The following is a 13,764-nucleotide window of genomic DNA, read 5'->3' on the forward strand; positions in this document are numbered from 1 at the left end:
CTGTACACTCATTATGAGGCAACCCCAGGCATTGCTGTTAAAAATTCGGAGTGCAGATGCATTTTGGGTCCACACTCACCTTAGACACACTATGGTTGGTTGGAACCAAAAAAAGTAATTTCTAGCCTTAATAAAAATTGCAACTCTTAATATTTACTTGGTAAAAATATAGAGAATTAAAAAATGACAAAAATAGCACATTATATTAAAAGAATTATGCATTTTGAAGCATCTTTATTGATGAAAAGCACGTGCCACCTGTGGAAATGTTTGAAGATGTGTTCTTCATCAGAGAAAGTCAAGTGAACCTCAAAAAAAGTTTTAATGACAGAAATTTGGGTCGCAACCAATTAGTACTAGATTATGCAAGCAAAACAGACCTTTTATTTGGAATCACTTTAGCACAACGATAATGACGATGAGGTTAACAAAATGTACTGAACACATCAACAAATACTCTGTGATTACCACAAAATGCTTGTAACATTGTTTAGTGTAATAAAGTCTATTTTTTTTTAATGAAGATACATTAATTTCGATTTTAATAGACACATCAATGGGTATCAACGGCAAGTTGTTTAATTGTAATATTTGTTATTTTGCAAACCTTTATAGAGTGACTTTTCCACTGTTCAGCGAAATACAGTGTATCAAGGACAACCGGAAAGAAATATCGTGAGATATCAAGATGATGGTGGGTGAAAACAAAGTTATCTTAAATTACTTATTATTTATGGTAAAAAGTATGTTAACAAGCCAAAATTCTAATTAACAAAACAAGTTTAAACAATATTTTGCCTAAGGTATAGTTAGAGATTGGTCAGAGCTTTTATTGCTTGATTCGAGGAAAATTTGTTACTTTTTTTTCAGAATTCAACCAATTACCTTGAAATTATGAAGTCATAAACCTTAACCAAAAACTACAGTGCAACTATTTTCATAACTCTGAAAAAGCACAATATCGATTATAATATATTTTCAAATCATAAAAGGAGGTTCGCAGATGTTATCATGATACTTTAATACTGCAGAAGTGCATAAATATTGAGAAAATATTTAAAGATCAGAGAGTATTATAGAATAAAGACCACTCCAAAAAATGGATGGTAATTACATCAAGGTTTCACTATTATTCAAGCATCATCAGGAATAAAAATTTAAAACAGCAAAGAGACAAACTATAACAAGTTAGTCAAGACTTTTTTATACCTTATTTAAGCAAACCCACCGCTCGCCTATAATGATTCTAAATAAAAATAAAACTTTATTTTTGGCCAATTAGCATACCCGCATTGTGCAACCACAAAAAGAAAGGAAATCTCCAAAAAATTAGATGTATATTTCTTCCTTAAATATCAATTTAAAGCATTTAACTATCCCATTACTAATGTACACTGTTTATATTCATCAATAAAATTGTATTTTTATATTCTCCTCTGAATGATTTTGGCAGAACTTTTGCTTCATGAAAAACAAAAATTTTTATTTTTTTTCCCCCACTTTCCTCTGATGATTTAAAAAAAAAAAAAAGTTCACAAAGTATAAAAAAAAAAGTCAGAAGAAAGCCTAATTAATATGCATGAGCGAATATCGTAATCTCTAATGCCACTGGAATCACGGCCAAGGAAATCACACTACCACGCATAACATAGTAATTCACATTTTAAATTTTCGAAAAATCCATTATCCACATGTTGGCAATAATTATGCAGAATCAATCGCAATTGAAAGAAATTGATAATGAGATTTCACATGGTAACTTGCATGCATTCTGTGTGTCACAGTAGAACCCTCAAGGCACAGTACTTACTGTATGTCAAATATTATTTTAGGATTACAATAACCACCTCAAATATAATATTTGGTAGCATAATTACCATATTATGCTTGTTGTATGGAAAAATGGCAAATATACAGAACACTAGGCCTGTAATACCTTAATAAAGGCAACCACCACCACGGCCATTCCGTGGCAAAATAATGCAACTTGGAATTTCCACTTTTGGAGAAAAATAGAGTTAAAAGTTTGCATGTTTGTATCTTGGCAATAAATTTTCGTACCCTTTTGAAATTGTTCAGGATTGTATCATTTTGATTATATGTGAAATTTTTATTACAACCGTTTGTTTATTGCAAAGTTATTAGCGATAATCACAGATACGTTGTTCTGCCTCGGAAACATATTGGGCTCGGTATTGTTGCAAGTGCGACATATTTTTTGGAATTTATCCTGTTTGGGCATCTAGTTTGTTCATACGTCGCTTTTAAGATTATTGATAAGAAAACACCATTAACCAGTTGATTTTGCCTTGCCAAACTCCATCAGCTCAAAACAATTTTTTTCTAATACCATTCCGAGGCAAAACAACGTATCTATCTAATCTTGCAGTTACATCGTTTTCCACGGAAGATCACTAGATTTTAAGATTTGTGCTTAAAGATAGGTGGTGCTATTTCCAAAACGACTCATTGTTGAGACCTGAAATTTTCACAGGTAATTCAGATGTGTTTAATACCCAAATTATCATCATCTCAAAATCGACAAATACGTTAGTTACGTTGTTTTGCCTCGGGACAGCCGTTTACTCCATACTGTATGTTTTAAAACGTATTAAATACAATAAGATCAGAATTTGCTGTTACTCATTTGCTCTGGCTGTTAAGACACTCTGACTACTAAATCACACTAGGGCTTCACCTTGGACCTCTTCACACACCCCCCAAATAAACCACCACTTACACTCGTTTCTCGATTGAGAGCCAGAAAATTATGCATACCAAATCACAGGACGTATAAAGTGGGATCGTAACTCCTGACCATAAATTTATATCAAGAATGCAGTTTTTTATTTAAGTATCCACAGCTTCAACGACAGGACACACAAATTTCAAGTTCACGGTACAAAAGCATAACACATTTGGAATCAAATTAATCAGAAATCTCCAAATATATTCATTTTGCAATTTAGTAGAATTAAGGGGTTGATTGTAAAAGTGACCAAAAGAAAGAAAAGTTCAAAACAATGAAGACATATTTTGCTTTAAATTTTTAAAAACAAACATTCAAGAGAAAAGATGTAGACCTAATGATAAGTCTCAACACCTCTGCTATAGTAATAACCTTTATTATAACGCGGACATTTTTTTTTTAGAGATGTCCTTCTACAAGTCCGTGCTAATGGTATGTTAGTACAGTATGCAATTCATCATCGTCGGAGCTGCTGTGTCTTAAGGCTTAATAGATAAGAAAAGCTTAATTCTTTTTTTATAACAAGATGTAGGACAAAAACAATGTACGGTAACAGTGGGAAAACAAGCCTGAAGAAGTGATGATGAATGAACAACACACGTAAATATTAAAAATAACTAAAAAAAATGCTGTATACAGCATTTTTTTACGGTAGAGCAACAATTAAATACTCGCGGTACACCCAATACGAGGCTGCATGGTGTACCTCAAGCATTTAAATATTAATATAATTAAATATTTATTTAATGCATAATTTTTATTTCTTAATTAGTAAATTAAAATCATTTAAGAAAAAAATATAATTTCAATTTATTTTGAAACTCATTGGGCATGTAATTATTTCGAAACGGATGAAGAAAATGAAAGTTATGAGAATACATAATATTAGGAATTTCAATGTTAAGAAGTAAAGCTTGGAGGCTTAATTTCTGTGTGGTCCTATGGGGGGGGAAATAATTATTAAACTAAGTACAGTATTAGATAGTATAATGCATACAGTACTCCCAAGTATTGAAATGCACACCATTGTGTTCAGATTTAATATTTCAACATTAATTATGTCATCCTCAGGAAAATATCAGGAAAGTGTGTGCATTTACACACACATATTCAATATTTTGACATTAATTATGTCATCATCAGGAAAGTATTCAGGAAATTGTGTGTATTACAGTTGCAACAATTTTACAAGTTTACATATTTCATTAAAATTTCTACTATAACATGTTTCTAACATTAACCGTATTAATTGTACACCGACATTCTGGAGAGCCATATATATTATAACTATATCATTATTCAATAGACTTGTAATTCATTAGAATGTAAAAATATCAATCTTGTATTATATATCAAACTACATAGAAATATTTCTAAAGTTTCAGATGCCTCCATTATCGCGATAAATTTGAATTAGTGTTTTTCTTTTGTTTCCAGGCCGACGATCAGCCAAATCAATCTGCGCTTGTGTGAGTGCTTGACGATGCGATGCTGTCTGCTGATTGCTGATGGAGGTGTAAGTGGATTGTCATTGAAAACAATCTATCGCATGCAACTTGTCACAAGACAAGGAGACGGCGCAGCGGCCCACATATCTCTTGATACAAAAGGCCCACGCAACTTTAACACTGATAGGAGACGCTCCCAGGGAACTAAGTTCCAGAGTCAGCAGGAAAGAATACCCGAGTGTATTTAAGTCACTTTAGTCATTTAACATTGCTATAAGATATCATTTCAAGAGAGAAAAAAAAAAAAAAATATTAAACTTTAAATCATATATTGCACTCAGCTTACCTCTATACTAAAATAACCTCTATCTACGTAATCACCGAGGAACAGGTACCGCGTAACAGCTGGGTCGCCCCCAACTTCAAATAACTTCATAAGATCGTAAAATTGCCCATGAATATCTCCACACACTGAAAAATAAATGCATAACATCTATAAAATATAATAGGCTACTCTGTTCAGAAAATCAATTTAAGGGGAAAAAAAATATACATTTTTTAGTATAAAAGTCAAAACATGAAGTTAGGGTATAACAAATATAAACAGGAATTGAGAAACTTGTAAACACAAAACATATTTAATTAAATCTAATTTAAATATTGATGTATTGACCTTTTACTGTGTCTATCCAATGCATAAATACACATGTACAGTATTAAATTACATCTGCACATTGTGTTTACTGCCAGATCTATGAATATATACTCATGTTATTACTGGAGGTGTTAACTGAGACTGCCACTACAATGTACTCTTTCAGACAACCTACGCCTTCAAAATTTAAATTAAAGATGCTGGCATTACAGCTGCAGAACAAAAACATAGCTAGCAGAGCTCTTGGAAAAATCTGCAATTTTCTTTTTTTAGATCCCCCTAAATTTTGTCATGGAGTGTCTCTTCGCAAAATATCTTATGAGGTAGTTTGTGTTAGGAAGTTATTTCATTGGGCAAACGACTGCCAATAAAACACCAAACAGATTTTATGGCAGTTTTTGTAAGTTACCATAACCCCTTTCATAGCCCTGTTTATGCTCTACATATATAACAAATAAAAGTCTTGCCTCGGTTGTGAGGAAAATTCTAGACGGGACATACTGTTGGGGACCTAGGTTACGAAAGACTACACAATGAATTGAAATACTGTAGGCCTTACACAGCACAGTTAAAGTTTTAATTTATGTGCACATTTACAATTATTAATTTAACAGTTCTTAAAATTTGGCTTTTTTTTTTATGTATCTTCTAGTGGTATGTGTGGCACATAAAAAACATAAAATGAGGTTGGATGTTGCCACTCTAGAGGGCATTGATCTGTCGTCATTACAGCTTTCGGTGGCAGGCTGCCCCATTTTTTCACACCTGAAAAAAAACTAGCAGCATACAATATGTCCACACCTGATGCACTTGGAGCAAACATCTGATTAGCTTGGCATCAACTGTGAGTGAATGCCTGGCTCTTGTCTTAAAAGCTCTGTTCAGATAATCAAATTTTCTTTGACAAACCAACTTGTTCATGCCCATTATATAGTCACGATGTGCCTATGATTACATCATGACCATATTTAGGTATGTCACATGCTTCTGCCAAATAAAATCTAATAGTCTGTATAGGGCTTCACCAAACAACGTTTGATCAGAGTTTTATAAGCATCTGTCCAACTTTCAACAGACATGGAAACAAAGATAATTTGTTTGATCATGTCTGAAACAAGCACACACCCTAACAATGTCTGTTCAGATAATCACTTTGACACAAAAGAAATTATTATTACGCATGACTTAACATTGTACAATGAAGTCAAATACTGCAGATACATTAATAGATTATTATTTAAAAAATATTAATATATACCTGTTACTGGTGCATCTATATCTATCATTGTTTTCTCCTTTCTTAGAATTGCAGCACCTTCATTAATAATCCTTATTGCTACATCTTCTGTAAGTCGTCCTTCTTGTAAGAAATGTGCTTTTAACTTCGCATGGTTTGGTTTAGTATTGTGATCTACATCGTATATATCCTCTACACCAAGTTTCTTTGTGGGTGGATAGGGAACACCTGAAATACAAACAAAAGAAATAATTTAAAAAAAAATCTCAGAAAATAATTTCTAGTATTTTATAACTTTTGTTTAGTGAATAAAATGTGACAGAATTATTTTAATATAATACAATAGTGGGAGCGATCGGCCCAATGGTTTTGTTTCAGTCGCTCAGACTAGAGGTCGGGGGTTCAAATCTACGCTGTGCATTTCACTTGTGTTTTTGGACAAGACACTTTATCTATGCTTGTCTCTCTCCACTCAGAAGTATAAATGGGTACCTGGTTTACTAATAGGGAGGAAAGGAGTGGTGTGGAGAAGAACTGGACACCCTATCACACAATTTCTTAGGCTTAGTACGATGGGCTAACAGCTCATTCCCCTACGTTCTAAATGAATACGAGACTACCTTTATTTACAATAAAATCAATGAACTTTAAATTGTCCATGACCACTTATCTTATCACTTGTTTATGAAGCAACTTAAATAATCAAAAATATAATTAAAAGAATAAAAATAATAATAATAATTGCAAGAATTCTTTAACAAAACTGTTATTGATTACAATCTTCCGTTTAGAATCGAAAAACAACAGTCAAAGATGTAGTGAAATAATATTCATGAGACGTTATGAAAAATATCTATAAGACCAAACAGCAAAGGCTATCCAAGCCAGCCAATACTTATGCAATTACAGTATTTCTCAGATTCAACAATATCAGATTTTTACGGAAACCACAGCCAAAACTTCGACTGACATAGAGGGATTCATCATTTGATCTGATCTGATGTTAATCATAAATAGAACGCTTTAAAAAAAAAAAAAATTTAACCATATGAGAGGCGATTTACAATCTACAAATACACAATTACTAAACCATACTTGAACAGACTTATTATTTAATTTCAGAAAAATTTTCAGATAGAAACCTTGAACTTTTTACAATGACAGAAAAGTTTAACACTAAGCAATTTCAGATAATATGCCAAACTGTTAAACAGAAAAGATGTAAATTTTGATGAGCATTCGTTAGGAATCCTTTGAAAAGACTTTTACCATACACTTAGAATTCTTTATAAAAATGCAATTTAAACTATAATTGACAAAAGAACTAAATCTTGATTAATTTAAAATCCTCTTCCAAAAGTCATTAGATAACAGTCTTTAATGCAGCATAAGCTAACTACCATGCAGTAATTGACAAGAAGCAAATTTAGATAAAAATTATTTTTAGAAATTGAATCCCTCTTTCAATCTGCTCTTTTTTTTATGTGTTTAATGTAGTACAGTAAGTATTGTACATATCATTTAAAAAAAATATATTTACTATATGACCCAAATTGATAACGATTTTAATATTAGAAATCCGATTTATAGTTTTGTCTTTTTCTAGATCTTTTTTAAATGAGGCAAAATTAGTCTATGTTATTATAAGTCAATATGCATCATATTGACAACCAAAATGAATAAAATTAGAAACCGTTCAAAAGCTGGTTTCCTTTTCTACAAACATATTGAGAAGGTATATTATTAAAGCTAAATATTTAATCCCTAAAAATTATTGACCTAAATTTTGAATAGAATTTCATAATCAAAATTTTAAAAAAACCTGAACCTTTTTGTGACAATTTCAGAACACACCATTAAAGGTAAAACAGACCTAAATCTTTTACGAAAATTAAAAATAATATTAACCTTTTTTTAAATATATTTGTAGGCAAAATGGAATCTATTGCTTTAATAATTTATGTCATGGCGGTAGCCTATGCCACTTTCTCCACCATGGTCAGGGGTGGATTTTTTGGGAGGGGGGGGCGGTCCGGCCCTGGCCCTCCCTTTTGGGACATCTGGATCCGCCCCTGATGGTTGGAGATTTGAGTGTAGGCTAAGCCCCTCCCTCTAAGACATAGACAAAATGAATGTATACAATGCCTGTTGTGCGGTATACAATAAACAAAGATCTTATGTTTGATGGTACTCTTTTGTTAATGTAGTCAATAACCTGCTTAGAACTGTGCATCAATAAATAATTTGATTCACCGTAGCAATACTTCAAACAAGGTTAACTGAAGCACCCTATTGTGTAAGGCCATCGCTACCACGAATAGATTGCCTAATCAATCATTCTCAATTTTAGATTTAAAAATAACTACATCACAAACCAGATCTGGATTTTTTTGAATTACAAAAATATGACATTTAATAATTATTCTGACATTTATTAAAATGAAGGACATTAGACACAACTCATTAATGCTATAAATACATTACTCATTAATATTTTGTAAAAAATATATCATAGCTCGACAAAAAAATTGAAATGATTTTATAATTATTAGGGGTTTTTTTTCTTATGTTGCTACCTTAGCCTTTAACCAAGGTTTAACATTACATTCAGAACTACAGTATGACCATATTTTTTCTGGATCAAACTCAATTAACACAAATTTGAAGTGTAATTAATTAAACAAAAATCTGTAATTTCACAGATATCCCATCTGCACCAATTTAAAGGTGTACTGCAGAGATGTCATTGGTTTTTTCCTTCTTTTGTCACTTATACAACCAACTACTAACTAGGGCTTGCAGACAGTAGGCAAACTGTATAGTACTTCAAGCCTAGCTACTGTAACAAATTTGGCATCATGTATACAAAATTTAGTTAAATTTACATTATAAGTCTTATACAGCATGAAATATTTTAATTATGAAAGAAAGAAAATTATCAATATCAGTGTTCTCCCAATTGAATAATTTCTACTGGTAAATTTGTCCACAAAAATTCAGCTATGTGCGCAATTAGACATGTTACCCTTTTGAGTGGGGTTTAATTGGAAAAAAACAACAACAAATTGAGTAATAGCCTAGGCATAGATTCGAATGATGTTTACGTATTGAAAGAAGGCCAGCCTAGACTACCTAGGCCTATTTGCGTGTAACTTTTACCGGTAGGCTGTTATTTTTTACCAGAATTGACGGCTAAAACGGCTACAAAAGAACACTGAATAGGCCTACAAATTGCACTCAGCACTCTGGTTTTGTAGATAAGTACCATTAGCAAAATGACAGATTAACTCCTACTGTTGCAACTGTTTGAATACAAAAACATGTTCACCATACTACAGCAACTGCTACTGGGTGATGAAACAAACTAATTTATCTGTTTACAGTACTGTCAGTAATCAGCTACGTCAGTTAACAGTTTATCTGTTTAGAGTACTGCCAGTAATCAGCTAAATCATTTAACAGTTTATTCACACCCAATAGTTTAATGGGATTTCTAATTAATCACCATTATCTTTATCATGCATCCTGCGTAGGCCTATTCACTATTGTACCATCTATGGCATCAACTGAAAGTCCTTCACTGACATTTATTATAATTATTTTACTAACTGTTTAATGGTGCTATAATTTTTTAAGATCTTTTTAATCAATTATATTATAATTATAATATAATTTCTTTAGCATTATTTTTGAAATTTATTTTAATAAGGGGTCGTTCACACTTATCAACATTTGCCCATTGTACAAACAGTACTCTTCTTCGGTACCTTATCCCTTCCCCAAAAGTGTACATAAAAAATGTTGATTTTGCAAAACTATCCTCCATTTTTTGTGTAGTCAACTTAAGTACTATTTTTGGTTGCATAAAAACATTCATAATATCCATGGTTACATTATAATTGATCATAAATATATATTATTTTAAATATTACTGTACATGTTATTTTGAATCAACACTTTCATATTATATCAAAGTGTACAAACGTGTCCACCCCCCCGCGTATTATTTGTACACTTGTGAAATGTTAATAATTTTGAACAACCACTAATTATATCCTTCTATAGCTGGCAATAGCTTGATTTTATCATGAACTGATGACACTCCTTGATGGCAGACCTAGATTTTAAATTCAGTGCACTGTAGCTAAACTGTTATGTGTTCACTGAAGCCTAGAGGTACTTGAAGCGTAAACGCAGTAACATACATTAGCAATGCACGCTGTTCAACAGCTCAACCAGCGCAATCCTAGCAAAAAGCACCAGGTCACAACTGGTAAATCCGTATCGAATTACAGATCATTCAGATCAATAAAATTTTAAAGAAGAGAGCAAATTTATGTGCACAAATTGCCTTTGATAAACTTTACAGTTACAAAGTGTACTGATACAAACAGCACAAAGAGGCAGTCTTAGTTTCATATTAATAATATTATTAGCGTGAACACAATTCTCTGCGGTATCTTAATAGATATTAGCTTTGCTTGGATTATTAATATCACATTTAAAAGGTGTCTAATTCAATTCATTCTTAATATTCCTAGTATAAATTTATATATTATTTAATTCCTAGTAAGGTAAATTACGATATAGTACTGCATTTTAAATGCCAATGTCAGTAATTAAGGTCACCATATTCAATTTGTGATATTGTTTCATATTTTTGCACATTTGCCTATGTAATTTGTACATTTACATTGAATTTTACAATTAAAACTATAATAAATGCAGTAAATAATATTGATTAAAGTACTTAAATAAAAATGACGGGTTAATCTACAGTAATACTGTAAACATAGAATGTGGTGAATCATTGGGTTTCCTTTTCTGAAGGTCATGAGTTAAAATAGAAGGTGAACATGATTATTCTCTTGTTGGTGGTTAAGGCTAACTGTGTGTTTAAATCCTAAAGATAACTACAGACGCAACTAATGTCAGGCAGGTTAATCTAAGTTATAACTATCAAGATGTTCAGACGGCGCAATTAACGTAACATTAGCGTATGTACTGTATGTGCATGATACAGTCAAACTTGCGCAAGTCCACCTTGCCGAACTCGGATAATTTCTAAGTCGACCTTACATTACATGCCAAATTGTTGTTTTCCATTAATTAACAATCTGTACAGTGCAAGTCAAATTTTATCTAAGTCAAACAATTTTTCAATGCCATTTGGATTCAACTTTAAAGGCGAGTTCACCTGTTTTTTCTGTTTTATTTGATTGGTCAATCTTGACATGATAAAAAAAATCACTAATGCAATGATTGTTTTATCTTTAGCGGTGTACACTGCGTGTGTCACTGACGTAAATACTGATCTGGCGCACGCTATGGTAGATACCAGTTCACATCACTCGTTAAGAAGTAAGTGTTAAGGTAACTTCCTGTCTGTTTCTGAACACAACTGAAAGGCACTTTATAAAAAGTGTCCTTCCACCTAGAAATAAGTGAACCTGTTCTCGAGACTTGTCGCGCAAATCTAAAAATAAAAAACAAACAACAAAACGGGAATTTTTGGCGTGCTTGCTGACAGATTAGCCAGTCTCGGACATGAGCAGAGAATGTCGGCCCAAATTCAAACAAAAGTGAAGGCATTGCGAGCCCAATACAAGCTGATAAAAGATCAGTTGAAGAAGAGTGGTTCGGGCACATCTGGTGTAAATCTTTGATTGCGATCCACCCAATCACACCCTGACCCTGATGATTATTTGAAGCAAAAATCTTAATAAATGAGGAAATTCTAATCATTAATATGGAAAATTTCATTACAATTCTCATCAAGAGTTAAATTGATATTTACATTAAAAAACTAATAAAAAAAAACCTTGCATACATCAGTCAATTCAGTTTAATCTGGTGAATTCACCAGGGAAATTTTGTCTATATTGATTTCTGCTCCTTAAATTGTTAAATGCAATTGGATCAGGTTCCACTAAATAAATTATTAATTGCTATACATTCTAAAGATAATGAAGCATAAAAAAAAGTTCTATACCTAGTCCAAGGAAGTAGTTGTGGTGGGCGGGCCACCCACCCATTTGAAGTTTTTCACCCAGTGTAAAGCTAATCTCATGGCCTTTCACCCACCCTTAAAATGTCTATCATCCACCCTCAGTTTTCTGCAGGCTCTACAAAGCTGTTAGTCGGAATAATAAAATTACTGAAATGAAGCTGCAAGCAAGTCAAAATAATAAAATTACTGAAATGGAGAAATTATAACACAATTAATGTACCCCATTACTGTAATACATTAAGCTGGGTGGGCATGAAAAGAACAATAAAATATCATTATCATCATCTTCATACATAAAACTTTTAATGGGTAAAACTACTGTTATCAAAATTATGACATCCAATTGGCATGCAGAAACAAATTTCTTAAATAATACATTCAGTAGAACACAATATTATTATTACTTTTGCTAATTTATTGGCTGATGATAAAAATTAATCTGTAATATACTTTGAAATATATTTAATTATAATTTTCAAGGTCAAACACTAATACCACTCTAACACTTGCACGATTTTCGTTCCCGCACTGGCGCACACTTTGGCGTGCGAATGATTATAGTCTTGCAAAGGGTGCGGAGGTGCGTGCCATGACAAAGAGAATTTTAAAAGGTTTACCAAAAAACTGTATAAAAATATGATTTGAAAATTAATTACTGTAAATAGGCCTAATACAGTATTATAATATTATTAGTCTTTGTCCATGCATTATTATGCAAATTAGGTAAGTTTCGGGGAAAAAATGAAATAACAGTATATAAAAAATGTTGTCTAAATTCTCTTCTAATAATTTTTTTTTTACGTTGGTCTATGAAATAAACAATTCTAAGGAATCATCTATTCAAGGATACAAAAAACGGCATTACTAAATACCAATGCTATGAAAGTATTTGACCATGAACTATTGTGTAAACTAGATGATTAGCATTTAAAACATCATCATTGCAACCACAGAACCCAATTTGTAGGTGTTTAATTACATTGTTCTGATGATAACCCAATTCACACAAATCAATATTCTTTCAAATGAGTGGAGATTATTGATTAACTACTATACTCTGCATTACAGATAGGGCAATGCGGGTGGGTTGTTTATTTGAAGGAAAAAACTATCAGTTTTCAGTTATCAGTTTTCAGTTGTTTTCTTTCTTGTTTTTTTTTTTTTTTTTGAGGCAAAAATATTTTAATCAGAGCATTTGAACCTAGATAGTATTTCCTTCATTTTTTTCATTCCTTACTTAATACCTCGCATTTTACTTATCTTTGACATTATTTTCTAGCTGACTAATTATTATCAACACTCTAAATGTATGAACATAAACACAGAGTAACTTAAAAGTTAGCAGAAAATATCAAAACACAAATCAATATTAAGATACCGTATATATTTTCGAAACGATAATGAAAATAGCAAATAACTCGAAAAACAGAAGGTTGTCTTTACGCGTAACACATACTCATTTTTCATTTATAAATCCTGTTCGTCTTATGTGCGGATCATTCGTAACATGTACATTTATTATTGAAATACAGCTACTTACTGTTACTGTAGTAAAAATAAGCGCAATTTTAAATGCATAGAAACAAGATTTGTATGAGCATTTAAATGCCCATAAAATGTTTAGAAAAAATTAGCCCTACATTTTGATCCAATTTTAGCCAAACT

General features: G+C 31.9%; 1 protein-coding gene across 5 annotated transcripts in view; it reads right to left on the reverse strand.

Annotated features, from left to right (window-relative positions):
- LOC117119409 (serine/threonine-protein phosphatase 2B catalytic subunit alpha isoform-like) overlaps positions 1-13,764 on the reverse strand; it is a 69,819-nt gene that overhangs the window by 44,770 nt on the left and 11,285 nt on the right. For all 5 annotated transcript variants that reach the window (XM_033264221.1, XM_033264220.1, XM_033264219.1 and 2 more), the window contains exons 2-3: positions 6,111-6,317; positions 4,544-4,668 (exon numbers count right to left, since the gene is read on the reverse strand). In XM_033264221.1, the coding sequence (XP_033120112.1) occupies positions 4,544-4,668; positions 6,111-6,317 (332 nt within the window). The remainder of the gene's footprint in view (positions 1-4,543; positions 4,669-6,110; positions 6,318-13,764) is intronic.

This window comes from Anneissia japonica, unplaced genomic scaffold, assembly GCF_011630105.1.
Source record: "Anneissia japonica isolate Jap-2015-1 unplaced genomic scaffold, ASM1163010v1 scaffold3293_len478364_cov160, whole genome shotgun sequence".
Classification (NCBI taxonomy): domain Eukaryota; kingdom Metazoa; phylum Echinodermata; class Crinoidea; order Comatulida; family Comatulidae; genus Anneissia; species Anneissia japonica.